The sequence below is a fragment of the Ranitomeya variabilis genome, chromosome 2 (assembly GCF_051348905.1).
Source record: "Ranitomeya variabilis isolate aRanVar5 chromosome 2, aRanVar5.hap1, whole genome shotgun sequence".
NCBI lineage: Eukaryota > Metazoa > Chordata > Amphibia > Anura > Dendrobatidae > Ranitomeya > Ranitomeya variabilis.
In genome coordinates, this window is record NC_135233.1 from 884,316,401 (window position 1) to 884,336,687 (window position 20,287).

The 20,287-nt window shown below is 41.7% G+C and overlaps 1 protein-coding gene across 26 annotated transcripts in view; it reads left to right on the forward strand.

The window, feature by feature from the left end:
• The window catches only part of DLG1 (discs large MAGUK scaffold protein 1), a 389,579-nt gene that overhangs the window by 269,735 nt on the left and 99,557 nt on the right, over positions 1–20,287 (forward strand). For all 26 annotated transcript variants that reach the window (XM_077290372.1, XM_077290374.1, XM_077290377.1 and 23 more), the window contains 5 exons: positions 4,820–4,964; positions 6,941–7,067; positions 7,449–7,605; positions 11,144–11,246; positions 13,547–13,661. In XM_077290372.1, coding sequence (XP_077146487.1) covers positions 4,820–4,964; positions 6,941–7,067; positions 7,449–7,605; positions 11,144–11,246; positions 13,547–13,661 — 647 coding nt within the window. The remainder of the gene's footprint in view (positions 1–4,819; positions 4,965–6,940; positions 7,068–7,448; positions 7,606–11,143; positions 11,247–13,546; positions 13,662–20,287) is intronic.

A 20,287-nucleotide genomic window follows, 5' to 3' on the forward strand; every position in this document is an offset into this window, starting at 1 on the left:
AGCAGATCGTTTGGAACTTTCTTTCGTCGCTGGATCTCCCGCTGTCATCGTTGGATCGGTGTGTGTGACACCGATCCAAAAATGCGTTCGCTTGTAACCAGGGTAAACATCGGGTTACTAAGCGCAGGGCCGCGCTTAGTAACCTGATGTTTACCCTGGTTACCATCGTAAAAGTAAAAAAAAAAAAACAGTACATACTCGCATTCCGGTGTCCGTCAGGTCCCTTGCCGTCTGCTTCCCGCACTGACTGACTGCCGGCCGTAAAGTAAGAGCAGAGCACAGCGGTGACGTCACCGCTGTGATCTGCTTTCACTTTACGGCCGGCAGTCAGTCAGAGCGGGAAGCAGACGGCAAGGGACCTGACGGACACCGGAATGTGAGTATGTACTGTTTTGTTTTTTTTTTTACTTTTACGATGGTAACCAGGGTAAACATCGGGTTACTAAGCGTGGCCCTGCACTTAGTAACCCGATGTTTACCCTGGTTACCCGGGGCCTTCGGCATCGTTGGTCGCTGGAGAGCGGTCTGTGTGACAGCTCCCCAGCGACCACACAACGACTTTCCAACGATCACGGCCAGGTCGTATCGCTGGTCGTGATCGTTGGAAAGTTGCAGAGTGTGACAGTACCCTTAGACTTTCTATTGATTCTGTACAACATTCTATTCAGTGATTAGTGGACAATAATCTCTGTACTTTGCTCTTTGCATGTGTTCACACATCTGCTTCACACATCTGTTTCCTGAACTGCACACTTCTAAGAGGTCTTTTGAGCAATTATTATGAGAGTGCACACTGTCAGTACACATTATAAGAATACCCAGCATAAAAACCAGCTTTGCCCCATCAAGTGACCTCACTTGCGGGGATGACGCTGGTCTCTGCACGCCGGATATTCGTCTTGCAATACGCACTGACAGTGCACTCTCTTGCCAGCTCGTTACAACTGATATGAGCCAGCGACAGAGCGCACTGTCATTGTGCACATTGTACTGGGACTAGCCCAGCCCCTGTAACGAAGGTCACTGATGACTGTACGTTTTAGGTATGTGGCAGTGGCTGCCGCAGTGACTGTACGTTTTAGGTATGTGGCAGTGGCTGCCGCAGTGACTGCAGCCTCTGCCCCCTGATGATGCTTCATTTGAGTATCCCAGCTTGCACTGGAATTCTCAAACAAAGCGTGAGCATAAAGGAAGGCGTTAAAATAAAAACAGGTAGTGTAGTGAGGGGGAAGGATAGGGAATTTTTAATTAAAGTATATTAGAAAATAAATTAGGTTCTGAAATAAAATAGGCATTTAGGATGAAAATTAATTGTCATTAAGAGGTTAAGGATCCAAATGTGATGACTGTTAGCTTAAGTTATTTTAGCATGGATGTTTTCTGTGCATAAGTTTCAGCACATATAAGTAGTAGTTCATAAACTATTTCACAGTCTGCTGAATAATTTATTGTGTTTTAATGAGGGCATTTGTCCTAAAACAGTTTTTGCCCTAAGCATTCAAATGTTAAACTAGATTTTAAGTGCAGATAATTGTACGTATTTGGCATTTTGCACTTGATTTAAATTATGTTGTGTAAGTATAAAATTAGTGTGACTGGAGTTTGGGTCGAACAGAACATTTTTATTTCCCTTATCCGACAATTATATGTGCTTTTGATCTCATGGTTGCCGACCGGGTAAAGTGGGGATGCCATATTTATATCTTAAAGATAAGCTGCAAGCCTAATTTTGTATTGTAAACACATGGCTGTAATGGGCTGTAATACTGATTACATTGATACCTTTAGGTGACGAAATACACGTTGTGGTTCTTATGTAACCCGCATTTGAAGTTTCTACTAATTAGGTCTTTTCCCTATTTGTTATTCCCCTGGACCCTCTGTTGTCTCCGGTCTGTGAATGCCAGAAGAGTTCACACAGAGGAGGCAGCGAAGGGGTCGGGGATGACTGATAGGAGAAGACCCCGTACAGTCCGGCCTCTGTGCACCCAAATCTAATTAGCTGAGAACTCCAAATAAAAGAACCACCACAATGTGGATTTCTTCAGCAAAGGTATCTATGTATTTACATTACCAAATTGTGCGAACATGTTCTCTTTAATCCCCTTCCCAACATATAACGCACAGTTACATCACAGGCCACCGAGCTCTCATCTTTCCTGTTGGATGATAGCTGAATTATTCAGTCATCATCTGCCTCTTAACACCCGGGGTGTGTGTCATTCTATGCACCCATCGGTGTGCCCACAACGTGATCTTGGGGCGCCGATTGTTTGCCATGGCAGCCGTGGGTCTGCTGAAGACCTCCGTACTTGTCATGACGGTTCTCCTGTGGAAGCCAGAAAGTAGTTGGCGTTCATAGGAGACTGATTTTCACAATATATAGCAGTACTGTAACACACTGCTGGGTGTAGCACACTTTGTAAAATTATGAAAAAAAAAGTTAAAATTACCCTCCTTTTCCCAATTAAAAATAAAGAAATAGTAAAAAAAAAAAAAAAAAAAAAAACACACACACATTTAGTATCACTACATCCATAAAAGTCAGATTTATCAAAATATAAAATAAATTAATGATTGCGGGATGAGAAAAAAAAGTCAAACTACAGAATTAAGTTTATTCGACCGCCTCTGCACTGCAATAAAATGCTATAACAGGAGATACATAGTATCTTGCCCAAAATGGTATAAAAAACTTCAGCCCAGTGTGCGTGTGGTGTGGCATTGCATTATTTTTGCAATTTTTGAAGCACTTGGGATTCACTCCCTCTGAGTGGTGTCTTTCAAAAGTGCAATTCGTCTACCTGAAAAAACAAGCCCTCATGAAAAAGTTCTGGCCCTTGGAAGAAGGGGAAGAGAAAACAGAAATTGGCTGTGGTAGCAAGGGGGTGAAAGTTCACCCAAGCACAGAAAGAATCCTCTGTGAAAGAGCATAAGATTGTTCAAAGACATACAACATAAGGCAGTCATGAGGCTTGCCTCCTAAAATTCAAAGGATAGGTCATCGACATATAATCCCTGGACAAACCCTTTAATTTACTGCATTGTAATCTGCAGCTGCTTTTCCTGGTAGAAGTTAGTATTCTGAGAATACGGGCTTCATTGAATTACAGCAGTATGGATCTGTATGCACCTGATGGAGTGAACATGGCACTTTTTAAACATGTTTACTCTGATATGAATTTTTAGCAGTAAGAGCTGTGACATTGTATTGCAGTAAATTTAATGTATCAAAATGGTGAATCAGTATGTTTAAAGGAGTATTCCTATTTCAAGATTCTATCCCAATATGTAGTAGGTGTGTATTGTTATTCCAGTGAATGACAAGTGCAGTTTTCCTGACTGGTTTGTGCCAACGTATAGATAAAGGGATATTCCTATCCCAATATGTAGTAGCTGTAATAATAATAATAATAATAATAATATTAGCAATTATCTTCCAATTAGAAATGTAGTATAGTTTATCTGATTTTCTATGTCTCTTTCCTCGTGTATGCATGACAAGACCTTGGGTATCCATGGTTACGACCACTAGCAACTAGCTAACTGTCATTAGATCAGTGGTTGTAACCATTGATACCTAAGGTCCTGCAATTTCTGCACATGAGAAAAGAGATAGCGAATAAAAAAAACTATACTACATTTCTGATTGTAGGTATTTGCTAATATTATTATTATTATTGCATTTGTCATTCACTGGCATAACAATACACATTCTCAAATAAAATGGACAGAATGTATTAATAGTAAAATAAAACGGGTTTGCAGAACTTTTGGTTATGAAACCAACCCTTTTAAAGGGAATCTGTTAGCAGGTGTTTGATATGTAATCTGAAGACAGCATGATGGGTTGAAACACAGATTTCAGCAATGCCTCTTATCATTGCTGTGATTAGCTCGTCCTATGAGCCCTGCTCGGGCATGCCCCCTCCTGTAATAGGCGCCTCACTGCCTATGGACATTGTGTATACAGAGCCTGGTGTGGGCGGGGTTGGCTTCCTCAGCTCTGCTGCATTGCTAAATCTCAGAACTCTGTGTCAGAGTGACAGATTCCCTTTAAAGCAATTTTAAATGTATGTTTCTGTTGTAAACTTTCATTATTTCTTTGCACTTACGTTTTAGCCTCCTTTTCCTTAGGGTTGACTGAATCTGTTAGGCTAAAGCTGGGCCACAATTGTTGTGAATATTGTGGTGGTTTCTCAGCATCTATTCTCATGTATAATAAATGACTGAATAGAAAAGTAAGATTTCACTTGAGGTCAACTCAGGAACTTTGTTTTCAGGTATTTTATTTTAATGAACAAATACAATTGAATCACTAGTCTTTGACATACTTCAGAGTGGGGTGCTCAGTTTGGCTAGTTTTCGAGTTCCCAGGAACATAGTTCTGTGATATAATGGCCTTGAGTTTTCCTGTCAATAGCGATGTTGTCAGGGGAATTCACTTACTTTCTTATACATAGCCTGATGTGCCAGAAAGATCACTGCAGGAATACAGAGGCCTGCTGTGTACAAGTTCAAGGTTAGGTGAAGAAAAAGCAACGTATCACTATAAGCATTCCTCCTGTATGAAGATCTTTCCTCTTTTTCCCAGTTTACATTTTTTATGTGTACTTACAGATTCATTCTATCAACCGAATTATCCTTATTTTCTGTAATGTAGACACATAAACATGTTCAAGATGAATATAAGCAAAGTCTCTCATTCTCATCTTTGGGGATCCCAGAGGTCAGAACCTCATCAATCATAATGGTCTTGGTTATATGCCATCAATTTATAAGATGGAAATAACCTTCTAATTTATTTATTTTCCCGCAGGTAAACACGGTGTGCTTGGAAGAAGTTTCTCATGAAGAAGCGGTTACTGCTTTAAAGAATACTTCAGATTTTGTGTATCTCAAAGTAGCAAAACCGACCACCATGTTTATGAATGACAGCTATGCTCCTCCTGATATCACGAATTGTGAGTGGTGAATATATTTCATCAAGAAATGTCCTCTCTCATCCTTCTTGTTTAGCTTCACTGTCTTCTCTAAATAGTATGGAGTATGGAGAAGTTGGGAGAATTATGGTACATTAAATTATTAATGGGGTATACTTTCAGTAACACAGTTGGCTAGGTGATCATTGTTGTTTAGGTATGGGTTATCTATATGGCATATATATACCCTGCGGCCTCTGTTTTGTAAGCCAGCCTTAATAAAGGGAGAGATTGAGTAAGATGTGCTGAATTCATTAAGAGGTGTGCCAGGGACTTGTTGGTTTCTGTCCTAATTCTTGCCACTGTGATGTTAGTTATTCTGGATTTGTCAGGCACGCTTCACCATACAATGACCTGCGCACACTCTGCCCACTTTTCTGGGACTGGCATAAAAAGTCCTAGTCACAAAATATTTGCTCAACTTGAAGTTGCGACCATTTTTTTTTTTTTTTTATTACCTTTCAAGTAGTTTCATGCCAGAATTCTGGCAAAAACCCTATGTGACCAAAGAATGGCTACCTGGCCATCACATTTATGAGCTTGTTAGACATCCCATGCCTAAACCGCAAGTGTGCACCGGAACTTGTCATATTCATGCCACCTGAACCTCAACCAGCAGCCAGAACACCTACTGTGTAAAACTGCCAGCTTCTCCCTGCCCCCAATTACTTTACCCAAAATGTCTCGCTCTAAGTAAAATAAATAAATATTACACATAGGGATAGAAATGTCAGTCAACTGGAGCAGGGCAGGGATAAGTCCCCCACCAGCTATTATAGGTATATTTTCTCTTAATTTAGGTTGATTAATCTTAGAATAGATCAACAACATCTGATACTTTGGGTTCAGACACCTAGCACCCCCACTGATCAGCTGTCTGGCTGCCACTGCTGAAGCTGAAAACTGCACCACTTTCCTCTACGTAGTGTCTGTTCCTTGGGGCTGCAGCTTAGCTCCTATTGAAATGAATAAGAGCCGGGCTGTACTTCTTTGCAAAGACCACTAAACTGTGAATGGAGGGGGGTGGTGTTACAGCTTCTTTCACTGTTTTATGTCTCGCCGCTGCTGAAATTAAAGACTGATAATTGGTAGGGGTGTTGGGTGTTAGACCCCCCACCCCACCCATCTGATTCTGATTACCTATTGATCTGATTGTCAAAGTCCTGGACAGCCCATTCCATATAGAGTTTAGTCCTCTTTTGCAACTTTATAGCCTCCACTCTTCTTGCCTTAATACAAGATTTGGACCGATTTGAAACTTTTCATACTTTCAGCCAAAATAGCATTTATTCATTAAGTCGGACACTAATGTTGCACAGTAAGGTCTGGCTTGTATTTGCAATTTCCAATTCATCCCAGTGGTGGTAGGTGGACTTGAGGCCAGGGCTTTGTGCAGACTACTCCGGTTCCTATGTACTGTTCTCATCTATACATGTCTTTCTACACCTTGCTTTGTGGCACGTGCCCCCTCAGAGGCTTGGTATTACATGTGTGATCTTAGGCTTCTGTGCCATTTACACAGTGGTTGGAAGCATTACTCTTGGTCTACTGCCTCATGGCTGAGCTGTGGTTCTCCTAGATGCTTCCATTTCATAGTCCTGGCACTACCCGTTCAGGGACAAGTCTCGCGGTTCATAATCAGCGTAAAGCGTCTTGTGACAAAGGTGCCTTCACCCATCAGTGCTCAGCGAGCTCTACAGTAGGACCCATACTACTACGCTATCTCTGGAGATTGTATGCCCCAAGTTATATTGGGAGTAAGGTAAAACGCCTAAACACAGTACTTGAGTATAGAAGGCATGCTTTATGCCCTGCAATGTATTCTGCACAAGTCTATAGACCAAATACACTCTCAAGCCCTGCATAATAACAGAGTTGTTCTTTTTTTTATCTATCATGATTTTTTGTGTATAATTTCTGTATACTAATGTTTCTCACTCTGTATACTTTGTGTGCAGCATATTCTCAGCAAACAGATAATCATATCAATTCTCCTGGATTTCTTGGGCATCCATTACCACCATCCCCTAGCCGATATTCTCCTGTCCCAAAAGGAATGCTTGGAGATGATGATGATTTAACACGGTAAGTCCCATATGTTGCTGTCTGAGAGCCTTCAATGAACTACATAGTAAGTTTGATGATTTATATGTGGTCCTTCTGGAATTGCATCTTTTGGGATCACATTAAAGGGTGGAAACTTCATTCTCCTTGGATTCATCTAATATTGCCCAGCACCTTCTGTTTTCAGGTGGAGGTGTGCAATAGCACGAATAGTAAAATAAATAACATTTGATGAAAGATACGCTCCTTGCTAAAATTTCATATAAACAGACAGGCATTTTCTTTCCACTGCCTAATCTTAGCCGTTGTTTCCATGTTTGTTTGTCTTCTAATATTTTTTTCCTGATTTTTTAGGACGATTCTTCATTTATAAAGAATATAATCTTTTTGTCTTTGTTGCAGAGAACCACGGAAAATTATTTTATTTCGAGGTGCCACAGGCCTAGGCTTCAACATTGTTGGTGGTGAAGATGGCGAAGGAATCTTTATCTCCTTTATTCTTGCTGGGGGACCTGCCGATTTAAGTGGAGAGCTTAGGAAGGGGGACCGTATTATGTCGGTATGTTTTACCTAAGATTTCTTGGCGTGTCCCCCAGCTACATGTCAGATCCTACTTGTGTACAGATTACCCAAGTCACATTCCCTATCCTAAGCAGCAGGTGTATCACTTGAACCCCAAGATTAACAGCCGGGACCTGTGTTTTGAGGTTCATGAGTAGAACAGCTGCAGGATCTGGGTGTGTGAAGTTAAATACTTCATAATACAAAAAAAGCCACATTATATAATAACATGTCTGTGTGTAACCTGTGATCTTTCAACTGCTAGCCAGATAGATGTCTTATTGTCTTCATTTTGAGCAAACTTTACTACCATTGCTACAGGTTGTAAGATAATGAACAGCAGATAACAATGAGAATGTTGTTAATATATTATTTATATTATTATATATAATGTTTTCCTATCCTTATTTTTTTTTTATATATCAGTGGGTGTCTCAGTAAGAGCATCCATAGCATTTCATTGAAAAGTGTTGTTTCCTTCTGTCCAAATATTCGCTCCTGGTGAATGGTTTCTTTAAATCTCGTACATGCCTCAACTAATAAACAGAAATTTTGCAGATTGATTTTGCTAGTCATGAACATAGTGGTGTAAGGGACTAAAGTATGGATTTAATATTGCCCTAGGACACACAATGGCAAGCGCATCACTCACAAATAGAAAGTAGATCAACCTAACAGAACGGTTAATGTTATCGGAAGTTGTATTGTGCGATGCTTTTGTTGTAACCTTAAAATAGAAAATAAAATACAAGCAAAAGTTCTATTATAAATGCACTCAAATGCATATATTCACACAATTGCAGAGTGGTAAGGTATGGTTTACTTAAAGGGGGTTGTTCACCTTCTTAAACACTAAATTGCCCTTCATCCAAAAACAAAAATGTATGCTTACTTTCTGTGTGATTATTATAACATGTGATCCTTAATACCAATGTCGCAACGCCTGGAGACCCGGCATTGACATCAGAGCAATGGGGCCAGTCCTGGGTTGTTTTTTCCTTTCCTGCAATGGGCAGTTTAACTGTTAAGTAGGGATTACCAGTAGTGGACAACCCCTTTTAAGTAGAAAAAGATATGAAAAGAGAAAAAGTGCAAAAACACGCTGGCCAAAAACTGATGCCTATTCAGTATATACAGTCGTTGACTATGCAGACTACAGTGCCTAAAAGTAGTATTCAACCCCCTGCAGATTTAGCAGGTTTAATAAGATGCAAATAAGTTAGAGCCTTCAAACTTCAAACAAGAGCAGGATTTATTAACAGATGCATAAATCTTACAAACCAAAAAGTTTTGTTGCTCAGTTAAATTTTTATAAATTTTAAACATAAAAGTGTGGGTCAATTATTCTTTAACCCCTAGGTTTAATATTTTGTGGAATAACCTTTGTTTGCAATTACAGCTAATAATCGTCTTTTATAAGACCTGATCAGGCCGGCACAGGTCTCTGGAGTTATCTTGGCCCACTCCTCCATGCAGATCTTCTCCAAGTTATTTAGGTTCTTTGGGTGTCTCATGTGGACTTTAATCTTGAGCTCCTTCCACAAGTTTTCAATTGGGTTAAGGTCAGGAGACTGACTAGGCCACTGCAACACCTTGATTTTTTGCCTGTTGAACCAGGCCTTGGTTTTCTTGGCTGTGTGCTTTGGGTCGTTGTCTTGTTGGAAGATGAAATGACGACCCATCTTAAGATCCTTGATGGAGGAGCAGAGGTTCTTGGCCAAAATCTCCAGGTAGGCCGGGCTATCCATCTTCCCATGGATGCGGACCAGATGGCCAGGCCCCTTGGCTGAGAAACAGCCCCACAGCATGATGCTGCCACCACCATGCTTGACTGTAGGGATGGTATTCTTGGGGTCGTATGCAGTGCCATCCAGTCTCCAAACGTCACGTGTGTGGTTGGCACCAAAGATCTCGATCTTGGTCTCATCAGACCAGAGAACCTTGAACCAGTCAGTCTCAGAGTCCTCCAAGTGATCATGAGCAAACTGTAGACGAGCCTTGACATGACGCTTTGAAAGTAAAGGTACCTTACGGGCTCGTCTGGAACGGAGACCATTGCGGTGGAGTACGTTACTTATGGTATTGACTGAAACCAATGTCCCCACTGCCATGAGATCTTCCCGGAGCTCCTTCCTTGTTGTCCTTGGGTTAGCCTTGACTCTTCGGACAAGCCTGGCCTCGGCATGGGAGGAAACTTTCAAAGGCTGTCCAGGCCATGGAAGGCTAACAGTAGTTCCATAAGCCTTCCACTTCCGGATGATGCTCCCAACAGTGGAGACAGGTAGGCCCAACTCCTTGGAAAGGGTTTTGTACCCCTTGCCAGCCTTGTGACCCTCCACGATCTTGTCTCTGATGGCCTTGGAATGCTCCTTTGTCTTTCCCATGTTGACCATGTTTGAGTGCTGTTCACAAGTTTGGGGAGGGTCTTAAATAGTCAGAAAAGGCTGGAAAAAGAGATAATTAATCCAAACATGTGAAGCTCATAGTTCTTTGTGCCTGAACTACTTCTTAATACTTTAGGGGAACCAAACAGAATTCTGGGGGGTTGAGGGGTTGAATAATAAATGACCCTCTGAAAAGACTTTTCCCAATTTAAAAAAAAAAATAAACAAAGAAATAACATTCTTTTTTGCTGCAGTGCATTTCACACTTCCAGGCTGATCTACAGTCCAAATGTAACAATGCCAAGTTAATTCCAAATGTGTAAACCTGCTAAATCTGCAGGGGTTGAATACTACTTGTAGGCACTGTATCTCACCACGCGTTTAGCTTCATTTATATGATTTGATCATCAGCAATATGGGAAAAGTATAGGGACGAATGACTGTTGCTGTGACTATTCATCCCCATACAGTTTGCATTACTGTGTGCAGCACATTACTGTTTCACAAGGGCTTATTCTGCCAATAATTGATGATTTTTATGCCTGCAGAAAACGTGATCAGCTAAAAAAAAACATGCAAACATTAATTTGCAGCTAATTATTTTTGTGGCTATAGAGCGATTTTTATCAAGGGGATTGTAGGAGTATTTGACGGTATTAAAACAAGTAAAAATAAGACACTCAAATTTTGTTGCAAATTTATAAATTTCGATTTTTAATTTCAAAGTGCCACATTCACTGCAATAGGGTGGTTCATTCCAATAGGGGTGAAAGTGCAGCCCCCAGCCGCAGCCACTAATATAGCTGATGAAGCCGTGCTGTGTACTCTGCAACTGATCATATCCAGCCGCCACAGCAGATCAGCAGGAGTTATCTGCACAGATCTGATATTCATGACCATCAACATAAAAATACTGGACAAAACTAGCATTGAACAAGTGTATAGGACACTAAAAGCCCCTTATACATTCACTGATGAAGGGTCTTTGGGCTTGTTCACTATCCCTGCTTATGTAAATATGCCTATCATGTCCTTCCGATTAATAAAGATTTTTTTCGGGGTTTTTTTTTGTTTCATAAGCTTATGGCATGGTTTACCTCCTTTGTGACACATTTAATGTGGTGCCATGACCTTATATTCTTAATCTCCTAGGTAAATGGTGTTGATCTCCGAGCAGCCACTCATGAACAAGCAGCAGCAGCTCTGAAAAATGCTGGTCAGACTGTGACCATTATTGCACAATACCGTCCAGAAGGTAAGCGTTGTGTTTTTTTGTTTTTTTTCTCCCGGTTATTTATAGAGTTGTATTTTTAAGACTTTTTTTCATTTTTTTTTTTTTTGCTTGATAGAAACAGATATAGTATATGAAATTAAGTGCTCATTCAGGCTTCAGTATTTTCTATGCATGAGAAAAACGGATTGACTAGAGTCTGATCAGACTCTAGTGAGTGTGGCCCGAGTGGCACTTGATGGTTGATTTAATTACCCATCAAGTATCTTGACTGTTAACCAGTTAAATGCTGTCAGTCACTGACAGGGGTATTTAACATGCGCAGACGTGGAAGCGTGTCATTGATCCCGCCCATAGGTGCCGTGCCACGTGATCGTGGGGCTCTGATGGGTTGTCATTAGAGATGAGCGAATATACTCGTTGCTGGGTTTTCCCGAGCACGCTCGGGTGTCCTCCAAGTATTTGAGTGCTCGGAGATTTAGTTTTCATTGCGGCAGCTGAATGATTTACAGCTATTAGCCAGGCTCAGTACATGTAGGGTTTGCCTGGTTGCTAGGGAATCCCCACATGTAATCACGTTGGCTAATAGCTGTAAATCATTCAGCTGCCGCAATGAAAACTAAATCTCCGAGCAGTCATAAATACTCAGAGATCACCCGAGCGTGCTCGGGAAAGCCTGAGCAACGAGTATACTCGCTCATCACTAGTTGTCATGACATCCAGGGGATCGTGGCCTGCATTCATGGGAGATCGTGATTTTTTCTATACATAGCAGTCCTGAAGCACAGCTATTTATAGTACAGGCGATGGGACGATCGCAGCTAAAGTGTCCTAAGAAGACTATTAAATACAGTAAGACGTGTAAAGAAATAAAAAAGTTCAAATAGTCCCCCTTTTGCCCCATTAAAAATAAAACAATTTAAAAAAAAAAATGTATGATCTATCAAAATATCTACTGAATATACTCGTGTATAAGCTGAGTTGTTAAGCACATTTTTTTTGTTCTGAAAACGCGCCCCCCTTGGATTATACACGAGTCATTGTCCAGAAAGCCGGTGGGGGAGGGCAAGCGGCGGAGCAGCGGCAGGAGCCGGCGTCTGTGGCTGTAACTGTGCAGCTGCTAAAGAGAAATAAATATTAATTTCTCTTATAGCACAGAGTGACAGCTGCATCTGCAGCCTCTGGCTTCCAAAAGACATCCTCACCCTCCTCCACGCCGTCGCAGCATCTCGATGGTCCCTGCGCCTGTAGCTCTTCCTATGCTGAGCGACCACTTGGCACCGCTCATTAAGGTAATGAATATGCACGTGTCTCCACTCCCATAGGCGTGGAGCACATATTCATTACCTTAATGAGGGGTGCCACGTGATCACTCAGCACAGGAAGAGCTGCAGGTGCCGGAACCAACGAGATGCTGCGACGGCGCGGATGAGAGTGAGTAGGATATTTTTTTGGGAATAGGAAGCATGCACACGGGGGGGGACAATGCATACCCGGCTTATACTCGCGTCAATAAGCTTACCCAGTTTTCTGTGACAAAATTATGTGCCTCGGCTTATACTCGAGTATATACGGTAATTAATTAAATTACGTTTGGCGCAAAAGCAAAACATTTTTTTTTGGGGGGGGGGGGGGGGGGTGAACAAATTTCAGATTTTTTTTATTCATCACTGAAATAAAGAAAAGTTTATATATATACATGTTTGGTATCTGCATGCTCGTACTGACCTGGGGAATAATATTGCCAGGTCAGTTTTCCTATATATTGAACATGGTAAATTAAAAAAAAATGTGGAATTAAACTTTTTTTTTTACAATTTCACTGCACTTGGAATTTTCTCGCTATGAATGATGTCATTCAAAAGTACAATTCATCCTGAAAATAGCAAACTCTCATACGGCTTGAAAAATAAAAAAGTTATGGCTCTTTAAAGAAGAGGGAGGAAAAAACGGAAATTGAAAATCGCCCCTGGGTTGTTGAAGGGGTTAAATTACGTTGCTTGTTGAAGGATCGTAAAACTGACACACCCGTTCATGTTGGGCATTAGCCTGGCCATTCATGTACGGTAGCACCAGGCAACAAGCTAACCACCTTCCAGGAAATCGTCTTTTTGCGAGGGATCTTTTACTTCAAAAAAACAAACACTGCTAAATATACAGTAGTTCAGTCCATGAAAATCTGGTGTAGTCTAGTAATCCATTGTTCTGGTTTTCCCTGAAGATCAATCGTTTTGGTTGAAATAATTTATTTTCATATTACTGCTGTTTTGCAAATAACTAAATGGTTGAATGTATTTTTATACTTACATTTTCCTTCTACACAGAATATAGTCGTTTTGAAGCAAAAATACATGATCTTAGGGAACAGATGATGAACAGCAGCGTAAGCTCAGGGTCAGGCTCTCTCCGAACAAGTCAAAAACGGTCACTATATGTCAGGTGAGATCTTACAATACCTACCTTGTTTAATTGAAAAAAAGTGTGCCATTGCTTTCTTATAATGTGGACCATTCTGAGGGTATGTGCATATGATCCGGAACTACCATCGCTTTGGATGTACAGTGCATGTTCATTGCATCTAAAGCGCTGCCGTCTATTGAACGCAGGTGAATCCGCATGTGTTCAGTGAACCGTGCGGATTCATCACTTCCAATACATTCTTTGGTGAAATTTGTCTTGCGGAGACTAGAGAAATTGACATGCTGCGGTCTGGAAAGACGTCATGCATGGCCGTCTGTGCACGCATAGTAGGCATGGAATTTCTTCTAATCCCATCCACTATGTTGTAACATCTGGACGCTGCGAGTTGGATGCTGCACAAGTACGCAGGGTCCAACCCTCAGCGTTTACTGTTCGTCTGCACATACCCTTAAAGGGAACCAGTCATGTCTGATAACTCGATTACCTATAGATATACGGTTAATCTGCAGGTTGATAATTAGGAAGGTGCCCACCTTACTGAAAGTGGTAGAAAATGATTTAACTTTATTTCTTCTGGGAATCACGGGCTTTCTCATACAGGCTTGCCGGCGCTGCTATAGCTCACAGCAATGTAAGCATAGCTCGGCAGTATGACTGACAGCCAGCTCTAAAGTGCATCAGTGCAGAGCCGACTGTCAAGTCAAAGTTCCTGGGCGTGCTTCCAGCCGTCGCCCACAGCACAGTGCGCTGTGGCTGTAGCATTGTATGACTAAAGGCCAATGTCTCCCGGGAGGAATAAAGTTTTTCTCCCAGTTGCTGCACTTTCAGGACAGCGGCAGGGCACCGTTCTAATTCTATTAGTCTTTAAATTAACTGTTTATCTGCAGGTTAAATACGTTATCCAAAATGACCGGTTGCCTTTCCGGAAAAACATCGTTAAAAAAAAAAAAGGTATCCCCTAATACTTTCCAAATATATCTGTAATATAGTGAAGTTGAATTAAAATACTCACAGATCACAATCTTTCCCGGTTTCTAGCGTGCGTTCTGTTTTTTTTCTGGGTCACATAACTTTTTAAACCAGACTCACAGGATCACACAGGGATTTGTGTGGAGTAGAAGTCTCTTTCACAATGTAAGTATATGGAGCCTTGTTCTGAGACTGAATATGCTAACATTGATAGAAGTAGCACTGCCCCGCACAGTGGTCCCTGTGTGAGCCATCAAAGGAGAGGAGTGCTCACTTGACCCAGAAGAGCACCAGGGCAGCTCTGGAAATCTGGAAAAGAATGCGATCGGTAAGTATTTTACACTTACAGTCCATTACAAACACAATTGGTGTAGGGAGTGGGTTTTTTTGTTGTTTTTTTTTTTTTAAATGAATTGGTCATCTGGTTTTTGCTTCCCCATCTGAGACCAAAACCCAAAAACTGAGCTGGACTATATGCTGGTATACGTGCAAAGAGTAAGAGCATGTTCACACTGTGACCATTTCACAGACAAAACCCATGGAGAAAACAAAAATAAGTATATACCCTACAGCCAGTAAATATTAATAAAATGTAAATAGCATTGGGTACTTAGTTAATTCTAGTTTGATAAAAAAGGTATAAAAGCCATCACGCCACGACAAGGTGTACCCATCGATCAGTCCTTACCTGTCTCTAGTATTAAAACCTTACTGTGACACTTGTCACTGCTCACGGGCAAGCTGTGAGCCTGGGTAGTCAAGAGATCGGGGGTCAGATACCAAGAGGGCTAGTTATAAACAAAGAGGTAAGCGAAGGTGTAGTCAGGTCAAAGTCCGAGGTCAGAATTCCTGGAAGTAGCGATGCAAGGCAAATGCATGGTCAAAGGCAAGGTCCAAGGTCATTCAACAAAAATCAAATGCAGTAACACAGAGCAAGCACACACCATTTGTGCTAAGCTACAACTTGCACTATTTGGAGGCAGAGAGCCAGCTAAATAGCCAGGTAATCACTCGTATAGCAGACAAGTGGAGGAAGCCCGGCCCTGATTCAATGGCTGATTTGTCACTCAACACACTGACGGCTCAGCATGCCTCAGCCTCCGATTTGGGTGGCTGAGCTGACCATCAGCATACTGACAGTTCAGCATGCTCCTGTCCTAGATTGGATGGCTGAGCTGTCATTCACTGCTTTCAGACACACCGATAGGCGGAATAGTGACACTTGCTGTGTGTCAAAGGATATCAATGTGACTCATGGTAAGGCTTTAAAGGGAACCTCTCATGACGTTTGTAGCATGTGAAGTGTCCCCAGTGCGTTTAGTCATGCAATGTGCATCACTAGCACTTTTTTCCCATTAAAATCACCGCTGTAATCCTTCTAAAAAAAACTTTATATAGTATATCTTACCTGCTCATTTTGTCATAGGGATGTACTTCATTGTGTTTAGTCAGACTTGTCCCTGTCCATGCAATTTGAATTGTTCCCTGGGTTGCGCCAACATCACTGTGTAACCTTGCTCACCACGGCGCATACTCTGATCGCCAATAGACAAAAGGGGAAGTGCGAGTCAGCAACATACTGCGCAAACGCGCTCCCACAATACACACAGTTCTAGTGCTGAAAACAAACACTGCGCAAGCGCGTGTTATACAGTGACTTCTAAATTCTGAGCTCCATATAACTCCGCCCCCACCACCGATTTAGCAGATTTCTCTCTATGTACAGTGTACACAGAAAGCTGCCAATCAGTTAAGGGGACGGAGTTATACAGAGCTCATGAATACAGTGCTTTGCGAAAGTATTCGGCTCCCTTGAACTTTTCAAACCTTTCCCACATATCATGCTTCAAACATAAATATACCAAATGTACCGTATATACTAGAGTATAAGCCGAGAATTTCAGCCCAAAAAAATGGGCTGAAAGTGCCCCTCTTGGCTTATACTCCAGTCATGGTCGGCGGGTGAGAGGGAGCGACGACTGTCAAATAATCACCTGCTCCCGGCGCTCCTGACGCGGTCCCTGCATGTCACATGGTCTTCGGGCGCGGCAGCTTCTTCCCCTGTTCAGCTGTCACTGGTACCGCTCATTAAAGTAATGAATATGAACTCCACTCCCATAGGGGTGGAGCCGCATATTCATTACTGTAATGAGCAGTACCATGTGACCGCTCACTACTGGAAGAAGCTGCCGAGTCCAGAGACCGTGGGACATGCAGGGACCGCATCAGGAGTGCCGGGAGCAGGTGAGTATTTCATATTTACCTTCCCTCGTTCCACCGACGCTCCGTCTTCCGAGTCCTCTGCACTGACTGTTCAGGTCAGAGGGCGCGATGACGTATTAGTGTGCGCGTCGCCCTCTGCCTGAACAGTCAGTGCAGAGAGACGGGACGCTGAGGAGCAGCGGTCTGCAAGAGAGGTGAGTATGTCTTTTTTTTTTTTTTTTTTTTATATAAAGTGCAGCAGCATTACATGTGGCACAATGTTATATGGAGCATCTATGGGGCCATAATGAACTGCATGGAGCATTATATGGGGCCATAAAGAACTGCATGAAGCATTATATGGGGCTCCTGATTCAGTATGGATATTCAAAAACACTTAACCTACTGATGTCTCAATTAATTTTACTTTTATTGGTATCTATTTTTATTTTTGATTTTTACCGGTAGCTGCTGCATTTTCCACCCTAGGCTTATACTCGAGTCAATAAGTTTTTCCAGTTTTTTGTTGCAAAATTAGGGGGGTCGGCTTATACTCGAGTATATACGGTAAATTGTTGGTGAAGAATCAACAACAAGTGGAACACAATTGTGAAGTTGAACTAAATTTATTGGTTATCTTAAATTCTTGTGGAAATTCAAAAACTGAAAAGTGGGGCGTGCAATATTATTCGGCCCCTTTAACTTAATACTTTGTTGCCCCTCCTTTTGCTGCGATTACAGCTGCACGTCACTTGGGGGGTATGTCTATCAGTTTTGTGCATCGGGAGACTGAAATTCTTGCCCATTCTTCCTTGGCAAACAGCTCGAGCTCAGTGAGGTTTGATGGAGATCATTGTGGACAGCAGTTTTCAGCTCTTTCCACAGATTCTCGATTGAATTGAGGTCTGGACTTTGACTAGGCCATTCTAACACCAGGATACGTTTATTTGTGAACCATTCCATTGTAGATTTTGCTTTATGTTTGGGATCATTGTCTTGTTGGAAGACAAATCTCCATCCCAGTCTTTTGCAGACTCCAACAGGTTTTCTTCAAGAATGGTCCTGTATTTGGCTCCATCCATCTTCCCATCAATTTTAACCATCTTCCCTGTCCCTGCTGAAGAAAAGCAGGCCCAAACCATGATGCTGCCACCACCATATTTGACAGTGGGGATGGTGTGTTTAGGGTGTTGAGCTGTGTTGCCTTTACGCAAAACATATCGTTTGGCATTGTTGCCAAAAAAGTTCGATTTTGGTTTCATTTGACCATAGCACCTTCTTCCACATGTTTAGTGTGTCTCCCAGGTGGCTTGTTGCAAACTTTAAATGACACTTTTTATGGTTATCATTGAGAAATGGCTTTCTTCTTGCCACTCTTCCATGAAGGCCAGATTTGTGCAGTGTACGACTGATTGTTGTCCTATGCACAGACTGTCCCACCTTGGCTGTAGATCTCTGCAGTTCATCCAGAGTGATCATGGGCCTCTTGGCTGCATCTCTGATCAGTCTTCTCTTTGCTTGAGATGAAAGTTTAGAGGGACGGCCGGGTCTTGGTAGATTTGCAGTGGTATGATACTCCTTCCATTTCAATATGATCGCTTGCACAGTGCTCCTTGGGATGTAGTTTTGGAAATCATTTTGTATCCAAGTCTAGCTTTAACCCCTTAGTGACAGAGCCAATTTGGTACTTAATGACCGAGCCAATTCTTACAATTCTGACCACTGTCACTTTATGAGGTTATAACTCTGGAATGCTTTAACGGATCCCGCTGATTCTGAGATTGTTTTTTCGTGACATGTTGTACTTCATATTAGTGGTAACATTTCTTCTATATTACTTGCGATTATTTATGAAAAAAATTGAAATATGGCGAAAATTTTTATAATTTTGCAATTTTCAAACTTTGTATTTTTATGCCCTTCAATCAGAGAGAGATGTCACACAAAATAGTTAATAAGTAACATTTCCCACATGTCTACTTTACATCAGCACAATTTTTTTGTTAGGGAGTTATAAGGGTTAAAAGTTGACCAGCAATTTCTCATTTTTACAACACCATTTTTTTTTAGGGACCACATCACATTTGAAGTCATTTTGAGGGGTCTATATGATAGAAAATAACCAAGTGTGACACCATTCTAAAAACTGCACCCCTCAAGGTGCTCAAAATCACATTTAAGTTTATTAACCCTTTACGTGCTTCACAGGAACTGAAACAATGTGGAAGGAAAAAATGAACATTTAACTTTTTTTGCAAACATTTTAATTCAGAACCATATTTTTTTATTTTCACAAGTGTAAAAACAGAAATTTAACCATACATTTTGTTGTGCAATTTCTCCTGAATACGCTGATACCCCATATGTGGGGGTAAACCACTGTTTGGGCGCACCGCAGAGCTTGGAAGAGAAGGAGCGCCGTTTGACTTTTTCAATGCAGAATTGGCTGGAATTGAGATCGGATGCCATGTCATGTTTAGAGAGCCCCTGATGTGCCTAAACAGTGGAAACGTTCCACAAGTGACACCATTTTGGAAACTAGACCCCTTAAGGAACTTAACTAGATGTGTGGTGAGCACTTTGAGCCCCCAAGTGCTTCACAGAAGTTTATAAATTAGAGCCGTGAAAATAAAAAATTGCATTTGTTTACACAAAAATGATCTTTTCGCCCACAAATTTTTATTTTCACAAGGGTAACAGGAGAAATTAGACCACAAAAGTTGTTATGCAATTTCTCCTGAGTACGTCGATACCCCATATGTGGGGGTAAACCACTGTTTGGGCGCTCCGCAGAGCTTAGAAGAGGAGGAGTGCCGTTTTACTTTTTCAATGTAGAATTGGCTGGAATTTAGATCGGACACCATGTCGCCTTTGGAGAGCCCCTGATGTGCCTAAACAGTAGAAACTCCCCACAAGTGACCCCATTTTTGAAACTAGACCCCTTAAGGAACTTATCTAGATGTGTGGTGAGCACTTTAAACCCCCAAGTGCTTCACAGAAATTTATAACGTAGAGCCGTGAAAATAAAAAATCCTTTTTTTTCCCTCAAAAATGATTTTTTGATCTGCAATTTTTTATTTTCTCAAGGGTAACGGGAGACATTGGACCACAAAATCTGTTGACCAGTTTGTCCTGAGTACGCTGATACCCCATATGTGGGGGGGGGGGCACTGTTTGGGCTCCCATCAGGGCTCGGAAGGGAAGGAGCGCCGCTTGGAATGCAGACTTTGATGGGATGGTCTGCGGGTGTCATGTTGCATTTTCAGAGCTCCTGATGTACCTAAACAGTAGAAACCCCCCACAAGTGACCCCATTTTGGAAACTTGACTCCCCAAAGAGCTTATCTAGATGTGTGGTGAGCACTATGAACGGCAGAGCTCAGAAGGGAGGGAGAACCATTTGACTTTTTGAGCGCAAAATTGGCTGTGGCGTTTAGAGACCCCCTGATGTAGCTAAACAGTGGAAACCACCCC